Raw genomic sequence first — 18925 nt, forward strand, 5'->3', positions numbered from 1 at the left:
GACATAGTTACAGAATAAGGGGTCACACATTTAAAACTGAGATGCAAAGGAATTTCTTCTCTGAGGGTGGTGAATCGCTGGAATTTTCTACCTCAGAGTTGTGGAGGCTAGGTCACTAAATGTATTTAAGGAGGAGGTAGATAGATTTTTGAAATCTCGGGGAGTCGAGGGTTATGCACAGCAGGCCCGAAAGAGGAGTTGAGGCCTGGGACAGATCAGCCATGATCTTATTGAATGGCGGGACAGGCTTGAGGGGCTGAATGGCCTACTCCTCCTATTATGTTTGTAACAAAATGTGATTTCTAGAATATTAAATCTGTGGACAGACATGCATGCTGTATAAAAACATTACATCTAGTCCACATTTTCTCCATTATGCTGTAGATGTCATATTTTGTTACAGCATTCTTTAGAAAAGAGAAAGGAACCCCTTGGCTTAAGGCTGGAAACTTCTAACCTACTGCCTAAAATCTGAAAGATTTTTCAATCAGAACAACAGTTAAACTCTGATTAAGCTTGGGTTCTGTTTAATTAACAATTGGGCTTTGTGACCTTTTAAGGACACTTCCACATGAGTGGAATAACTCATTCTGCATTACTTGGAATAACAGCCCTTCCTGAAAAACAGCATATCATCTCACTTGGTGTGTGCAACATCATGGGAGATTTGCTAGTATAAAGAAAACTTATTCCCTGATGATTTTGACACAAAAATACAATGAAAACTCTACATCTTTATGACATTTCTCCACATATAAAAGCATATTGCTGGTGATGGAAAGGTTTTGTTCGTGTGTAGTGCAAAATTTGCTATAATTTTGATGGCAGTTTGTAGGGTGTAGATGAGTCTGTGAATTCAAAAGAGTGATACTATTCGATTTTAGCAATATTGCACTTTACGTAATGGATTACTGAGAATGTGTGCTAGTTCGTATGCAAATAGTATAAAATTTATGTAAGTAGGTGACTATCAGTATGTCATCTGTGGAATTAATGTATGGTAATTATTGCTTGTTGCAGGGAATTCCAAACAAGTAGCATCCTTTTGAAACCTGTTTCAAATTTGTCACAAAGGGTGTGCACAAAATGTTTATAATAATCATAGTTTTCCAAATGGCTACTAACAGGTGCTTTAACTGCTTGCTTATCTTTTCAAAGGGCCCTGGAAAGTAACAAGTACAATCACATCACTGCCACTTACTTTTTGCTGGCTGAGAGGATCTTGAAGGAAAAACAGGAAAAAGAAGTCAAGAACCGATCTCCCAGTCCAAGCCATATGAAAGCTCAGTTCAGGTAAGAACACAAACACATAGAATGATTGTTAACACAAATGTTCTAGAGGTACAGACACACATCTTCAAGCAAAAATTTCTTCAATTTTGGCTGTTCCATAAACATGCACTGCTTGTGTTGCTGGATCTGCCATTCTGATTGGGTTGCAGGAGGCTAGTTTGTCAACAGTGCAGCAAGCAGCTCGTATGGTGAAATCCAACACACAAACACTTGGATTAGAACTGCTGCAGTATTGCAATAATCAGTAATCTAAAAACTACACATATTTGGTGTGTTTTACTACAGATTTTTAATGGAAATATGCTTGTGATGAGAAAAGTATTCTATGTATTTTCCTTTTGTTTGGGTTTAGCCATATACACAATGTTAATTTTTTGATTGAATATCTTCACACTGCCCCACAGTGTGTATATTGTGAATTCCCTTTGAGGGTATTGGCAGTCCTGGTGAAACTGCCTCCTCTGGCTGCCCACAAAATAAGTATCTGCTTGGTAGTCTGTCCTTAAAGCAGTTGTTAGAAAGTCTAGGACTGGCCAGATGGGCCATGATGGTCTATATTCCTATGTCTGATGTGTTAAATTCTAGGGCACCCAGACATTGCACAGAGGTGTTTGGAACAGCCTTTCCTATTTCCATGCTTAGTTTAGAGTAAAGAGCTTCTTTGTAAGTACTAAAGATACTTTTCTACTGTAGGGTCACTGGATGCATGGGCAAGGAAAGTTTGAGTAGTCAGTTTTCACCTGAGGAATCCTTTTCTCCTTGAGTGCTTATCTCTCTGCTTTTAGAGTCTTGAGTGAACTGCTCTGCCAACCCACTTCACTGCAAGTACAGGTATCTGAGATTAAACGATTTGTAGAAATAACTAGGGTATAACTCTAGCACTTTGCTTTAACAAAATGTTTTTTTTAAGCTCGTTCGAGTTAGAGGTATGCATTTTGAATACACAGTGCTTGAGGAGGAATATATTAAAATTTCTTGAGATGGTTGCACATGGACTGGGGGCAGTGTCTGGTTAAGTGCCTGTTTGGCTCAGGGATGGCTCTCTCGCCTCCTAATTGAGTTCAAACCCCACTGCAGGACTTGGAGTACAATCTAGGCTGACGTTTCTGTGCAGTATTGAGCTGGTGCTGCACAGTCAGAAGTGCTGTCTTTCAGATAAAGTATTAAACTGCGCCCCTGGGAATGTAAAATAGGCCATGATGCTATTTGAAGAGGAGCGCAGATGTTCAAGTGTCCTGGCAAACATCTGTCTCTCATCCAACACTACCAAAACTGATTAACTGTTCCTTTTGTCTCATCTGCTGTCATTGGGATCTTGTGCAAAAGTTCATTAAATTTGGATTGCTCAAAGAACCAGCACAGAAACTGAGCAGAATGGCCTTGTTTTGTGGCAGTGAAGGGTTTTGGGATGTTCCAAGGATGTGAAAGACAGTATAAAAATACAACTTTCTTAAAAAGGTTTTATTTTTGTTTTCTGGGTTTAGGATGCGAAGAGATCCTGCCTATTATTTTTGCTGTTGGTATGGGCTCATTGTCCTTGCTGGTCTATGGGGTGGTTTGCTATGGCGGGTGGTAGTGGGTGCTGTGGGGAACAGAATGGTGTTGCAATGAGTAAGGCAGGAAGAACGTGCATAATATTTCTCCAGTTCAAGTCGGAGTTTGGACATGAGGCATTCAGGTTGGCTTATGTTTCTCAGGCGCTTCAACTTTGTTTCTTGTGGGGAAGGTTGTAGTCTGTCACAGCGGAAGGTTGTACCTACTTGCAACTGACAGCAGCAGATGTGTTAGCACAGGGCCTGTACCTTCCCCGGAGATTCATTAGCAGGCCTCTGAAACTGATGCTGGTCCTTGTGATCATCTAAACATGATGCTGGAGCAAGCTTGGTTGCATGAAATGCAACGCAACATAACGGACAGCAGTACCATGTGTTTCTTGTATTGTGCAGAACAAGATAGCTGAGCCAGTAAAGCAAATCTAGTCACGGCCATTCCTTGGCTAAACACACATGGGTGCCAGTTGGTGCCAAAGAAACACTAGCCACACACACAGTGCTGAGGCCTTGATGCTAGAGACTTGCATTAAATCTGATGGTTTCCCCAAAGCCTCAATATGGTGGTCAGAGTTAAACTGCCCTCTAGAGGACAGACTACATTGAGCATTTTTAAGTCCCATTTTATATTCCATGGTTGCACAGATATGAACTAATATATGCAAATGATGGTGATCTTGTTAAGAATAGGATAAAGGAATGGAAAGGATAAATCTGGAATGCTACTTAACATTGAGTGTACTGTGGAAGTGCAGAGGGATTTGTGGGTACACATTTGCATGACATTTAATGCAGCACCTCCGGGTCAGTAGGTTGTATAAAAGAAAAAGCTAATTGAATTCTAAGTTCTATCACAAAAGGTAGTGAATATTACAACTAATGTTAGTGTTGAACCTTAATAAAACCTCAAAACCAGAGGGTGGAATATTACCTTAGACCAAGCAATAGCCTGATGAATGTGTGCTGGACTGTCTCTAAAGCCTTAATATTCTATCTATAATGTGGAGTCCAGTACTGCACACAGTACTCTCACTGAGGTCATGATAATATTTTAAAAAAAAAGTCACAATTTGCATCTAGCTCCATATATCTCCAAAACAAACTATCACAGGTCTTTGTATGAAGCGATGTCAAATTGTGATACAATTTCCCTCAAACCTCTATAGTTAGACTATGCTCCTACAGTGTGCAGAACCCTACCAGACAGGTAATCTATATTGGCCAATTCTCCAGATTTAGACCAGATGATTTGAACCTCTGCCTGTCCAGCTTCTAACCAGCTTACTTGTCACATAAATAAGGGTTTGTGGCAACTGTTTGATGAGTGAGGTGATATTTTTGCTTGTGCAGTTTTGTTTCAGAATGTAATAGTTCTGCAAGGTTTGCTAAAGTTAATGGGATTCTCTCGATTCAAATTATCATCAAGGCCTCAGTTTCTCCAATACAAGAAAATTTGGCCAAGTCATGTATTTGTGTTGAAAGATGTTCTTGTTTCTCACGGGCACATGCCGACATTTTCTTTAGTGAGTTTGCTGCTACTCATTTGTGAAAACACCAAATCAAGGTTCTATTGCCTTGTACCAGCATGTGAAGTGACCTGTGTACTGGTCACCTAATTGAAGCAACAGCCAGTTGACAATTATGTAATCGATTCTGTCTCCGTGTTTGACCAAGTTCTTCTGTCGGGTATTTTCATCACAACAGATTGAGTTAAGTCTTAAATGATTTTCTTATCATTGGCTAAGTTAGTCATCCCCACCATTCAGCACCCAGTGCCACCACCCAAAAGGAATGGTTATTATGCTAAATGACAAACATTTTGCATGTTTAGGATGGGCGAGTAAGGAGATTTTGATCCATCGCTCTATAGGACCTGTCTGAGCATGAAAGACTTGGATAACTTTCTGGAAAGAGAAGTTGAAGGAAGTCACTATTTTGGCTGTTACAATAAATGTACATCTGCAATAATTGAAGTGTTTGTATTGATTCTCCCTTGAAATTTCAGAATTGTATGAGTACTATTTCTTTAGCATAGTGTATATACTGGTGTTGTTTACTTCACTGTTTGCAAAGGATTATTTCTTAGCCTAGCATAAACTGACTGTGATGTTGATGAATTTGCTATGAGGAGGCAGGATTAGCCTGTTTGTCTAATGTTAAACATGGTCATTCTGTGTATCATTAACTAGCTGAAATGTGAATCCAAATTTAGGTTCAGTACTATAAAGGCTGCTGAAAGGAAATGAAAAAATTGGTAACTTAAAGTTTTTTCTCCTTTCTCATTCATATCTAGGCAGTCCTGGCCTACAAAAATTGATGTGCCCAAGGATATCGAAGACATCACAACATCACCCATCATCCATCCTGTATCGATTCCTGGTGTCTGTTCACCAGCCCGCACGGCAGAGTCCATTATTAATGGGCACCGAATGAAATCTAGTGAACCTGCGAAGAAGGAAGAGTCATCGACTGTTGGGTCAGCTGGAAAGACTGGTGCAAGCAATAGGACGTGTCTGTTCAGAGTGGAGGAGGATGAGGAGGACGATGATGACGACAAAAAGGCATCTACTCTTGCCACTCAAGTGGTTTTGCGACGTAAACCTTCCATAACAAACCGGCTTACTACCAGGAAGAGTGCTCCTGTCCTCAATCAGATCTTTGAGGAGGGCGAGTCAGATGATGACTTTGACATGGATGAAAACCTGCCCCCCAAACTAAGTCGACTAAAGATGAACATAGCTTCACCGAGCACTGTGCACAAACGGTACCATAAACGGAAAAGTCAAGGGCGAGGCTCAAGTTGCAGCAGCTCAGAAACGAGTGACGATGATTCAGAAAGCCGCAGGCTTCTAGACAAAGATGGCGGCTTCACTTACTCCTGGCATCGCCGTGACAGCGGCGAAGGGCCTCCGGGAAGTGGAGGGGATGGAAGTGGACAGGGCAAACCGAGTGATGGTAATGCTGGCCTTGATGAGAGCAGCCCAAGTGATGGTAACAAAGGCGGAAGCAGCCCTTCCAACGATGCTGGCGGGAGCACCAACAACACGGGGACAACAACGCGCAGCTGTACAACCCAGGGAAATTCTTCCCAGTCATCCAAAGCTGCAGAGGATTTGATGGAGAGCCTGAAGCTGATGAGCCTCTGTCTGGGGTCACAATTGCACAGTGGCAACGTTAGCAGATACATCATTGAGCCATCTTCCACTATCCGAATACATGAGAAATCAGCCTGGAAAATGTGCATCACTTCAAGCAACATAGTGGAGCGAACCTCCCCCTCCTGCAACAGCAAGTCCTATTCTGACCAAATGGCTGACCTGCTGAATGAGCTTGAAATGTCAAAAGAGAACAACATGAACTTGAAGAACAGTGTTCTACAGCTACCTCTCTGTGAGAAAACGATTTCTGTGAATATTCAACGGAACCCCAAGGACGGGTTGCTGTGTACCTCCAGTCAGACTAGCTGCTGTCAAGTTATTTAAATAGTTTCAGCCTAATCTGACTGTTGTCCTTGCTGGTTACAGTTTTTGACTTTCTTAGCACAGTGAAATCCTTTTTCAGTCTTGAGCTTTTAAATGGGCTTTGTAAGTTATTTATTGCTGTTTTGAATTTGTTTGCTTGATATCTTGACAATGCATGGTCTTTGTGCATGCTGCTTGCTATTTTAATTTCCCAACAGGAAAAACATGAGTTGGGCAGAATTTTAATATCTGTATTAACTTAGGAGTTTAACATCAACCTGTTGGTGGTATGTTGTTCATGGAGCTAAATGCGGTTTAAATAAATGGAGCACTTTGCAGCTCTAAATGTAGCACTTAAGGGAGAATACAACAAATCTATATTGTTTTAAACCATCTGATCAAAGAACACAAGGTTAAATGGCATACTGCAGTGCATCTGACAGAAAATAACCCAAAGCAATAACAAATATTGCCACTCCTGTGAAAATATTTCAGTATTCCAAGGCTGATAAAATGCTGTCTGCTGAGCAGCCACACTGGAGAGTCTTAATCTGTTTAAATAATGCAGTGAGCTCACATCAGTACAAGTTAGTCCATTTTGGCTTAAACTCCGGATTAAGCAAACCTGAGCAGGAACTTTAAGGTGCTATAAATAGACGGAGATGGTTAAAAGTAACTTTGCTGGTTATTAGTGCTCGTGACACCATGGTGCCCCTTAATGGAGAAAGCATTGCACTCAAGCTAGCCTGTCTCTTAGTCTGTATATGTTTGCATCTGCTTGTTCTGTCACCTCTATGGGGTAAGCCATGTGGTGTTATGACTGGAAATATATAAAGCAAAGTTGTGTTGTCTCTTGCAGGCCAATAAGATGTAATTTGTTGGAAAGACTTTGTCAGTATAGCTGTGATGTTTAAATGTGAATTACTTGCTGCTTATGTGCTGCAATATAAGGTTTGAAATGCCTCCCACCCCCTTCCTACTGTAGAAGGGGATGATCTACAGGCACCTGCAGATTTGCATTTCAAGGCCCCAGGCGCATGTCTGATGACCAGTAGGAAGGGCGATCAGTGCTGACTGCATCTGTATCTGAATTGACAATTCATCTGCAATTAGAACTTCAGTCATTTACAGAGATCATTTACAAAAGTGTTTTCTGTTAAACTTTGCGGGGAGTAGCTTTTTTTGAACAAGAAGTAAACCCTTTCTAATCCATCGATTAAATCAGCTGTGTCTCAATCTGTACTGGGTATTGAATTTATTCTGTTAAGAGTGGTCCTCCCTAACATCGCACAACATTGGAGAGCTTTGCTTCTGTTTCCCTAAAATGTAGATCTGCAGGGCTCTGAGGAAAAGCCTTCCAAGTCAATCATCTGGTGATGGAAGTATGTTCCAAACCAACCACTGCCTGGGAAATGGGGTGGGTTAGTCATTTACACTTAAAGGTATATTGGCATTCCAGTTTTTAATAACCTGATTTTAATTGTGGAGAAATATAAATAGTGAAGGGAATTCACAGCAATTGTGTAGTTGTAGCTAAGTTTTTGGATTATTGTAAATAGTTTTGTTCATATTTTATGATGTACAGCTGTGTAATGGCCCCTTTTTAGAACTCCTACCCTCTGCATTTGTACAAGAACTGTAAATATTTGTGTATACATGGTACTGAGGGTAACAGCAATGACTGTGTACAGCTTCAATTCGTATTAGATTAACGTAGGTGGAAACGCCCAATGTTGAACTTTGCCTGTATTCTGTATGGAGTTGTCCCAAGTAAATAATTGTGCATGTGTTGTATGTTGTGATGCATCATTTGGTGCAAAGAACAGAAAGAGTAACCACTACTTACGAATGTTATTGGACCAAATAATGTAATAGTCTGAAAATGTGGCATCCAATGCTGCAACCTGTCTTCAAATTGGTATATTCATGTCTGAATAAAGTAGCGTGGCTGACTTTTAATCAATCAGTTGTGTCTTTCAAACCACAAGCATGTGGACTTTTATTTGGGTATGAAGGGAGACAGTCTAATTTTAGGGTTGACTTTTGCACGTGTACACGTGCTGCTTTAACATAAAAATACCTGAATGGATCTTGTGTGCTTTTTTTTTGTGGTAACTCACGCCACCTCAATACCACTTCACTGAGTGGCACAGAAGTCACAGGCTCCCTGTACCATTGCTGTTTTGGTATTTGTGACACCAACAATATACTGTAAGGGAATTCTGGAACCGATGCACAGGTCTTAAACAAGTGTGGCCAAATCAAGAGCTTTAGCCATAACATCAGCATAGTGGGAGTTTTATACCCTCCCCACATTATGCCTGGTACTTTTGTTAAATGCCAGCACACTACCTACCCTCCACACTGAGAATTTATTTGTCTTTGATAGGGCAACATTATTCTTAGCAAGGTAACAGAGTTTAGGCAAACCTGTTCATAAAGGTTTCTGTTCTGGTAAATGCATGAACTGTAGCTTTACCTGGATCCTATAACCAAAAAAGTCAATACTTGAAGCCACCTATTGTTTTCAGGGGTTCAATGAAGAAACTGGATGCTCGTGCAGTATATCATAAAATTTATCCAGATTGTTTCCTTCAGCCCCTGGATCCAGGCAAAACTGACAAGAGGCAAGGTCACCCTTCTTTGATATCCTCGTAAATGTTGCGTAAATTCTGTAAAAGTTCAGCTCATTCAAAACTCTGCTGCCTGTATCCGAACTCGTGTTCACCCATAAACCCCTGTGCTTGCTGACCTATGTTGGCTTCCAGTCTGGTGATGACTCAAATGTTTTCATCCTCATTTTCAAATCCCTCCATGAACTTGCCTCCTCCAGCCTTACAAGGTTTCTGTGCTCCTTCAAATTCGGCCTCTTGTGCATCCCTGATTTTAATCATTCCATCATTGGTGGCCATGCCTTCAGCTGCCTTGGCCCTAAGCTCTGCAATTCCCTCCCTAAAGCTCTTCACTTCTCTTAAAATGCTCCTTAAAAACTACCTCTTTGACCAAGCACTTGATCACCTGCCCTGATATTGCCTTATGTGGCATGGTGTCACTTTTTGTCTGATAATGTCCTCTGCAATGCCTTGGTTCATTTTACCACATTAAAGGTGCTATATAAATCCGAGTCGGATGGCAGTGTAAGGTCTGGTCCTGGACTGTGGGTCTGTTCTTTGATGTACTGAAATTCTTTCAGGAATGTAAAGATGGTATGATATGTTGGCACAGTTGGAGATGATGGGTCTCATTATGACTGCACAGCTCAAATAGATGTCCAGGGTACATTAATCATAATGAGTCTTCTCTCACTCCCAGATCTCTTGAAGTTTGTTACATTAAAGGAAAATGTGTACTTAAACTAAAGTAATCCTCCAATCATATCAATCGACAACTGGTGCATTTCGCTAGTTTTGGCCAAAATTCCTTGGCCCTTCCAGTGCACGCCTGCCGTAACTCTAACCAGAGTGAGTGTAGCTGGAAGGGCAGCAAGTGAGGCTGGGCTATGGCCTGGAACCTTGACATTTCAGGAAAAGTTAAGATGTCGCTGAGTGGGTATCTAGCATCAATATCCTTGCTTTGGGCGTAGCTAGGATCCCTGGACAAATCAAATCGGCATGCACCTGAGTCGAGCCCTTAGACAGGTGCCAGTCACTGGTATTTAAATCAAGTAAAGTGGTCACCCAGTCTGCGTTTGGTCTCCCCAGTATAGAGGAGACCATATCGTAAGCAGAGGATACGTATACTGAATTGAAAGTACAAGTAAATTGCTATTTTGCTTGGAAGGAGTGTTTGTGGCCTTGGATGAGAAAAGGGAGCAGTAAAAGGGTAAGTGTTGCTTCTCCTGTGCTTGCCTGTAAAGGGAGGTGGTGTTGGGGGTAACTGGAGTGGTCCAGGGTGTCAGAGGGAACAGTCCTTTCACAATGGGGAAAAGCAGAGGGGAAAATGTGTTTTGTAGTGGCATCACACTGGAGGTGGCAAAGGATGATCCATTCGATATGGAGGCGGGTGGGGTGGAAGACAAAGACAAGGGGAACCCTGTCATGCTTTTGGGAGGGAGGGGAAGGGGTGAGAGCGTAAGTATGTGAAATAGAACTAACACAGTTGAGGGCACTGTCAACCATCCTCGGTTAAGGAAAAAGGAAGATCTATTGGAAGACCTAGCGCTAGTATAAAAGGTTGCATCATCCGACAGATGCGACAGAGAAACTTGGACAATGGAATAGAGTCCTTACAGGAAATGGGGTGGAAGGAAGTGTAGTCAAGAAAGCTGTGGGAGTCAGTGGGCTTATAGTGAATACTGCTTGATAGACTATCCCCAGTAATGGAGATAGAGAAGGAATGGAAGAGTCAGAGATGGGCGATGTGAAGGTGAGAGAAGGGTGGAAATTGAAAGCAAACTCAACAAAATTTTCCAGTTCAGGGCAAGAGCAGGAAATGAGGGAGGGGGCCTGAGTAGGAGTGGAAGAAGGAATGTTTCACATATCCCACAAAAAGGCAAACAGCTAGAACCCATGCAGGTACCCCTAGCAACACTTTTTATTTGGAGGAAGTTAGTGAAGTTATTCAAAAAACAGTACAGCACAGGAACAGGCCATTCGGCCCTCCAAGCCTGCGCCGATCTTGATGCCTGCCTAAACTAACACCTTCTGCACTTCCGGGGCCCATATCTCTCTATTCCCTTCCTATTCATGTATTTGTGAAGATGTCTCTTAAACGTCGCTATCGTATCTGCTTCCACCACCTCCCCTGGCAGCAAGTTCCAGGCACTCACCACCCTCTGTGTAAAGAAACTTGCCTCGCACATCCCCTCTAAACTTTGCCCCTCGCACCTTAAACCAATGCCCCCTAGTAACTGACTCTTCCACCCTGGGAAAAAGCTTCTGACTATCCACTCTGTCCATGCCGCTCATAACTTTGTAAACCTCTATCATGTCGCCCCTCCACCTCTGTCGTTCCAGTGAAAACAATCCGAGTTTTTCCAACCTCTCCGCATAGCTAATGCCCTCCAGACCAGGCAACATCCTGGTAAACCTCCTCTGTACCCTCTCCAAAGCCTCCACGTCCTTCTGGTAGTGTGGTGACCAGAATTGCACGCAATATTCTAAGTGTGGCCTAACTAAGGTTCTGTACAGCTGCGACATGACTTGCCAATTTTTATACTCTATGCCTCGACCGATGAAGGCAAGCATGCCGTATGCCTTCTTGACTACCTTATCCACCTGCGTTGCCACTTTCATTGACCTGTGGACCTGTACGCCCAGATCTCTCTGTCAATACTCCTAAGGGTTCTGCCATTTACTGTATACCTCCCACCTGCAATAGACCTTCCAAAATGCATTACCTCACATTTGTCCGGATTAAACTCCATCTGCCATTTCTCCGCCCAAGTCTCCAACCGATCTATATTCTGCTGTATCCTCTGACAATCCTCATCATTATCCGCAACTCCACCAACCTTTGTGTCGTCCGCAAACTTACTAATCAGACCAGCTACATTTTTCTCCAAGTCATTTATATATACTACAAACAGCAAAGGTCCCAGCACTGATCCCTGCGGAACACCACTAGTCACATCCCTCCATTCAGAAAAACACCCATCCACTGATACCCTCTCTTCCATGACCGAGCCAGTTCTGTATCCATCTTGCCAGCTCACCTCTGATCCCGTGTGACTTCACCTTTTGTACCAGTCTGCCATGCGAGAACAAGTTCAGCCAGGTGGTGGTGGTGGATGGGGACTGGTTGGGGCCCTGCTCAAGGAAACAGAGAGCTCTCAGACTGTCCTGGTGGGGGATGGAGGTAGATTGGACAGCCATGGTGAAAAGGAGATGGTTAGGGCCAGGAAACTGGAAAGTGTTAAAGTGAGGGACAGCATCGGAAGAGTCACGGATGTAAGTGGGAAGAGACTGAACAAGGGGAGAAAAAAATAGAGTTGAGACAGGAAGAAATCAGTTCAGTGGAGCAGGCACAAGCTGGAACAATGAGTCTACCAGGGCAGTGCTGTTTGTGGATTTTGAAGGAGACTGAGGTTGGAGGCCACAGAAGAAAGATCTCCAGCGGAGATGAGGTCAGTGACAGTCCTAGAAACAATGGGCTGGATTTTTCCTGCTCGCCACTGCTTCAAAAGCGGCAGGGCGCACACACGGGATTTGCCCCGCAGAGCTGTTGGGAGATTTAGCGCAGCGGCTCATTTACGTGGAGGGGGCGAAACGCCCGCCCCTGATGACATAGAGGGGGCAGGCGCTATTTTTAAAAGGGCTTCAAGCCCTTCAGGCATATTTAAATTTTTAAAGTTGCAGATATAAAAAAAATGTAAATCTTTATTAGCTGTTTCAATCCCCTCTCCCAACCCCCCAGTAAGTAATCAATCTATAAATTGTCCTCTTCCCCCACCCCCCTGCCCCCACAAATAAAGTAAAATCTCAATCCCAACTCCCCACCCCCAGCAAACTTTCTTCACTTTAACCCTCAACCCCTTCCCATCATCCCCTCCACCAATCTCAATTTTTGCCATTTCCCCCCCAACCTTACCGCCCTAAAAACTTCACTTTTTCCCACCCCGCCCCCCCCCCCCCCCCCCCCAATCAGTGTTCCACCTCGGATCTCTGAATGGAGATCTGAAGGCGCGGGAGTTCCGGCAACTGGCCAGAATATAGGAGCGGGCCAGCCGTTGCGAAGAGGCAAGTATAAAAATGTATAATAATAATGTTCCTGTCACCAAGCGGCGGGGAGGCCTCGCCGCTGGTGGTAATATGGGGTGGGGCCTTCCTGGCATCAAGGCCCATGGCGGACCTCTCCCGGAGGCATTTTCCAGTCTCCCCCTTCCCCTCCCCCCCCCCCCCACCCATGACCCCTTGCTGTCGGGGACTGGTAAAATCCAGCCCAATTGCATGACGTTCAGTGGTGAGATCATGGTCCAGGGGGAGGTAGGAGTAAAGTGTCGGAGAGTTGGAATTCCACCTCCGCCAGGTCGGTATTTCTTTTAATTCATGGGTGTCGCTTGGTTGGCCAGCAATTATTGCCCATCCCTAATTATCCTTGAGGTGGTGGTGGTGAGCTGCCTTCTTGAACTGCGACAGTCCATGTGGGGTAGGCACACCTACAATGCTGTTAGGCAGGGAGTTCTACGATTTTGACCCAGCGATAGTGAAGGAACAGCAATATAGTTCCAAGTCAGGATGGTGTGTGACTAGGAGAGCAACATGCAGGTGGTGGTGTTCCCATGCATTTGCTACCCTTGTCCTTCTAGTTGGTAGAAGTCATCGGTTTGGAGCATTGGTGCATTGCTGCAGTGCATCTTCTAGATGGTACACACTGCTGCCACTGTGCGTCAGTGGTGAAGGGAGTGAATGTTTGTGGATGGGGTGCCAATCAAGCAGGCTCCTTTGTCTTGGATGCTGTCGAGCTTCTTGAGTGTTGGAGATGCACCCATCCAGGCAAGTGGAGAGTATTCCATCACACTCCTGACTTGTGCCTTGTAGATGGTGGACAGGCTTTGGGGAGTCAGGAGGTGAGTTACGCGTCACAGGATTCCTAGCCTCTGACCTGCTCTTCTAGCCACCGTATTTATATGGCTTCTCCAGTTCAGTTTCTGGTCAATGGTAACCCCCAGGATGTTGTTAGATTCAGCAATCGTAATGCCATTGAATGTCAAGGGGAGATGGTTAGATTCTCTCTTACTGGAGATGGTCATTGCCTGGCACTTGTGTGGCACGAATGTTTTTTGCCACTTATTAACCCAAGCTTGGATATTGTCCAGGTCTTGCTGCATTTCTACATGGACTGTCAGTATCTGAGGAGTTGTGAATGTTGCTGAACATTGTGTAATCATCAGTGAACATATTCCCGCTTCTGACCTTATGACTGAAGGAAGGTCACTGATGAAGCAGCTGAAGATGGTTGGGCCTAGGACACTACCCTGAGGAACTCCTGCAGTGATGTCCTAGAGCTGAGATGATTGACCTCCACCATCTCACCCATCTTCCTTTGCAGTAGGTATGACTCCGACCATGGGACAGTTTTTCTCCTGATTCCCATTGACTTCAGTTTTGCTAAGGCTCCTTGATGCCATACTTTGTCAAATGCTGCTTTGATGTTGAGGGCAGTCACTCTCAGCTCACCTCTTGAGTTCAGCTCTTTTGTCCATGTTTGAACCAAGGCTGTAATGAGGTCAGGAGCTGAGTGGTCCTGGCGGAACCCAAACTGAGCATCACTGAGCAGGTTATTGCTAAGCAAAGTGCCGCTTGATAGCAGTGTTGACTTTACTGATGATTGAGAGCAGACTGATGGGGCAGTAATTGACCGGGTTGGACTTGTCCTGCTTTTTGTGTACAGGACATGCCTGAGCAATTTTCCACTTTGCCGGGTAGATGCCAGTGTTGTAGCTGTACTGGAACAGCTTGGTTAGGGGGCATGGCAATCTCTGGAGCACAGGTTTTCAGTACTATTGCCGGAATATTGTCAGGGCCCATAGCCTTTGCAGTATCCAATGTCTTCTGTCATTTCTTGATATCACGCAGAATGATTCGAATTGGCTGAAGTCTTGGATCTCTGCTGCTGGGGACTTCAGGAGGAGGCTGAGATGGATCATCAACTCGGCACTTCTGGCTGAAGATTGTTACAAATGCTTCAGCCTTTTGCACTGATGTGCTGGGCGCCTCCATCGTTGCAGATGGGCATATTTGTGAAGCCACTTCCTCCACTTAGTTGTTTAATTGTCCACCACCATTCCCGGCTGGATGTGGCAGGACTGCAGAGCTTCAATCTGATCCGTTGGTTATGGGATCGCCTCGCTCTGTCTATCACATGCTGCTTATGCAGTTTGGCACGCAAGTAGTCCTGTGCTGTAGCTTCACCAGGTTGACACCTCATTTTGAGGTATGCCTGGTGCTGCTCCTGGCGTTCCCTCCTGCATTCTTCATTGAACCAGGGTTGGTCTCCTGGCTTGATGGTAGAGTGGGGAATATGCTGGGCCATGAGGATACAGATTGTGGTTAAGTACAATTCTGCAGATGGCCCACAGCGCCTTATGGATGCCCAGTTTTGTATTGCTAGATCAGTTTGAAATCTATCCCATTTAGCACAATGGAGAGTATCCTGAATGTGAAGGTGGGAGTTCATCTCCACAAAGACTGTGCGGTGGTCACTCCTACCAATACGGTCATGGACAGATGCATCTGTGGCAGGCATACTTGGTTCCCTCACCACCTGCTGCATACCCAGTCTAGCAGCTATGTCTTTTAGGACTCAGCCAGCTCGGTCAATAGTGGTGTTACTGAGCCACTCTTGATGATGGACATTGAAGTCCCCCACCCAGAGTATATTGTGCCCTTGTTACCCTCAGTGCTTCTTCCAATTGGTGTTGTACACAGAGAAGCACTGATTCATCAGCTGAGAGGTGGGGGGGCAGTAGGTGGTAATCAGGAAGCTTTCTTGCCCATGTTTGACCTGATGCCATGCCACTTCATGGGGTCCGGAGTCAATGTTGAGGACTCCCAGGGCAACTCCCTTCCGACTGTATACCACTGTGCCGCCACCTCCGGTGGGTATGACCTGCCAATAGGACAGGACACACCCGTGTATGGTGGTGTCTGAGACATAGTCATACTCATGGCATCATCCCTTGCAGACAATGTCAGGCTGCTGCTTAACTAGTCTGTGGGGACAGCTCTCCCAACTTTGGCACAAGCCCCCATATGTTAGTAAGGAGGACCTTGCAGGGTCGACAGGGCTGGGCTTGCCATTGTCATTTCTGCTGCCAGGTGGTCTGTCGGTTTCATTGTTTTGCTGACTTTATATGCCAGACAACAACAGCACCATCCTTGTCAGCAGGTTTGATGAGTACGTTAGGGTTAGACCTGAGAGAACAAAGTGCTGCATTCCCACTTTACTACACCTTACCCCATCAACATAACCTTCTATTCCTTTCTCCCTCAGGTACTTATCTGACTTCCCCTTAATGCATCTGTTATTTGCCTCAACCACTCCTTGTGGTATTGAGTTCCACATTCTCACCACTCTCTGGGTGAAGTTTCTCCTGAATTCCCTATTAGATTTATTAGTGACTATCTTATATTTATGGCCACCTATTTTTGGCCTCACCCACAACTGGAAACAATTACAGAATATTCATGAACCACAAGGGCTACCATCAGCATAAAATGAAGCTGGTTTATAAAAATTGGGTGTAAAGTAAGTCACTAATTTGCAATGACTTCAATATCAGTAGTTTGGACTCAGAAGCCACATACTCCATACACTCTTTGCAAAGAAAGGGGCTAGAAGGTTAATGAGAGAAATCTCATTTATTGTGATTTATAGAAGGTTTAGAAAAACATGCATTCCACCTTTTACAAAATTCAGTAGGAATTTTTATCCACTCTTGTGTCCTAAGCATTCACCCACTGCACAATGCCAGTGACTGAACAGTTCTAGCTACCAGTTTAAACTTTTTCTCATTTGGAAGTTGCAGCTCAAATGTTCACTGACTAGAATAAATCTTTCTCTGGTCATCTTTCACCATCCATCCACATACATCCCAGTTAATGCTTTATTCTGCAGCAATAATTGATTTATCATCCTCATTTTAGATGCATAAACCACACAATATCATATAAGCATATTAGTGGATAAGTTTACAAAAGAAATAGAATATATTTAGCACCATGCTATGGAGAGTTTTCATGCAATGCATACTTTCACACCCACTATGTCTATTATTCATTTTGGTAGATGGCTTAATCCGATTAAGGACAGTATGTCACTTTTCATCAACTTTGCTTTCTCTTTTCTTCATTTTATGTTGCTGTTCCTTTGCTAGTGACTCATCAGCTTCCTTCATTTGCTGTGGAAACAAACAAATATGTTTACCAAAAAAGTCTAGAAAACTTTGTGCTTACCACCTTAGAATAACGAAAGGATAGCATTCAATGCCAACAGTTAAGCGCACCCTTGGAGGGAACTGGGTAGTGCCGTGGACTGCTACACAGTTGTTCCACCTCTAGGATATGGATTAAAATCCATTCAGACTGAAAGAGGGGAGAAAAGATTTTCATCCTGTTAAATCTGGGAGCTTCCAACGTAGTTCCTGACAAACAGAGAAACATTACACAGGTCCAGTAAAGGATGTTGTTCTGAAGTTGGGGGCTAGTACAGATTGTTGGAACAAAGGTTTACTCTTTAGCTGGCAATGCAGTATCTATCTGGAATCTGCTTGATACCGAACACGAGGCACCAATTTCTGTGACTGGAAAGCTGGGTTAAGCGGTGTTGCAAACTGGTCTGTGTTGGTGCTGTTCCAATTTAGCTTATGTTTAAATGCTCGACTTGGGAATTGCAGAAATAGGATTTGGCCGACACCAAATCAGGAGCGTGGCAAACTGACAGTTTATGAAAAATACAGGCAGGCTGGCAGGATGCGCAGACAGGAGGTAATGCAGTTCATGCAGAAAAATGTGCAGTAATACATTTTGGAAGGAAGAATAGGGAAAGGAAAGACGCCTTCAATGGTAAAATTTTAAATGAATTGAACAGCAGCAGAACATAAGAACAGGAGGCGGCCATTCAACTCTCCAAGTCTGTTCTGTCAGTCAGTTATTCAATCAGGTCATGGTTGATCCGTACCTCAACTCCATCTACTTGCCTTTGCTTCATAACCCTGGATATCCTGACCCAACAAAAATTTCACTTCTGAAAATTTTAATTGGCCCCCAGTTTCAGCAGCCTTTTGGGACAGGGTCACAATAACCCTTTGTGTGAAGAAGCGCTTCCTGATTTCACACCTAAATGGGAAAGCTCTAATTTTATGATTGGTGGGGGAATCCAGTACAAGGCGGCACAGAAGAACGCGTTTCTCTGTACCTTCCCCATCAAATCCTAAACTCAAAGGAATACAAGCCACGTTTATGCAACCTGCCCTTATATTTTAACTGATATCGTTCTGATCAATCTGCACTGTAACCCCTCCTAGGTCAATATCTCTTTCCTCTGATTTGGTGCTCAAATCAAAGGGACCTTGGTGTGCAGATACAGATGACAGCTGTAAAAAAAAAAAAGCAAATGGAATTCTTGGTTTTGCATCTGCAGGCAAACAGCCACCAAGCAGAGATAAGGCTGAACTTGTACACGAGCATAGTTAGACTGCGCTTGTATATGGACAGTAAAAGCAATGAAGAAACTACAGTATAGATTAATGGTAGAGGGTTTAGAAGCCTCAAGTTGGGAAGGTTAAGGGATGACCTGATACAGGTGTTCAAGATTATAAAGGATTATAAGATAACTAGCAGTAGATTGTTTCCAATGGTAACAAGATGGTAGCGAGAGGATAAAAATTTAAGAGGATCAAAAAAAAATTAAAGGAGCATTTAGAAACATAGAATGTATGCACAGAAACAGGCCATTCAGCCCAACTGCTTAGGATGGCTGAAATACAGAATTTTCTGCCACAACCCACTATTGAACGAGTATCCTTTTAAAAGGGAATTTGATAGCTGCTTGAAGAGCAGCATTAAAGAGTATGGGGAGTGAGCCAGGACGTGAGCTTAGGCTTGGCGAGAAACACATCAAAACAGAGAATAAGCCAAATTGCCGATAAACTCTTTGAGTCACTTATTGTGGCAATACTCC

General features: G+C 43.7%; 2 protein-coding genes across 5 annotated transcripts in view; one reads left to right on the forward strand and one right to left on the reverse strand.

Annotated features, from left to right (window-relative positions):
- The window catches only part of snrka (SNF related kinase a), a 48020-nt gene extending 39753 nt beyond the window's left edge, over positions 1-8267 (forward strand). For all 3 annotated transcript variants that reach the window (XM_068032565.1, XM_068032567.1, XM_068032566.1), the window contains 2 exons: positions 1159-1293; positions 5137-8267. In XM_068032565.1, coding sequence (XP_067888666.1) covers positions 1159-1293; positions 5137-6325 — 1324 coding nt within the window. In that variant the 3' untranslated portion in view covers positions 6326-8267. The remainder of the gene's footprint in view (positions 1-1158; positions 1294-5136) is intronic.
- An 8323-nt stretch (positions 8268-16590) lies between these two features.
- ano10a (anoctamin 10a) overlaps positions 16591-18925 on the reverse strand; it is a 139330-nt gene continuing 136995 nt past the window's right edge. For both annotated transcript variants that reach the window (XM_068032575.1, XM_068032576.1), the window contains exon 13: positions 16591-17144. In XM_068032575.1, the coding sequence (XP_067888676.1) occupies positions 17061-17144 (84 nt within the window). In that variant the 3' untranslated portion in view covers positions 16591-17060. The remainder of the gene's footprint in view (positions 17145-18925) is intronic.

The sequence above is a fragment of the Heterodontus francisci genome, chromosome 5 (genome assembly GCF_036365525.1).
Source record: "Heterodontus francisci isolate sHetFra1 chromosome 5, sHetFra1.hap1, whole genome shotgun sequence".
NCBI lineage: Eukaryota > Metazoa > Chordata > Chondrichthyes > Heterodontiformes > Heterodontidae > Heterodontus > Heterodontus francisci.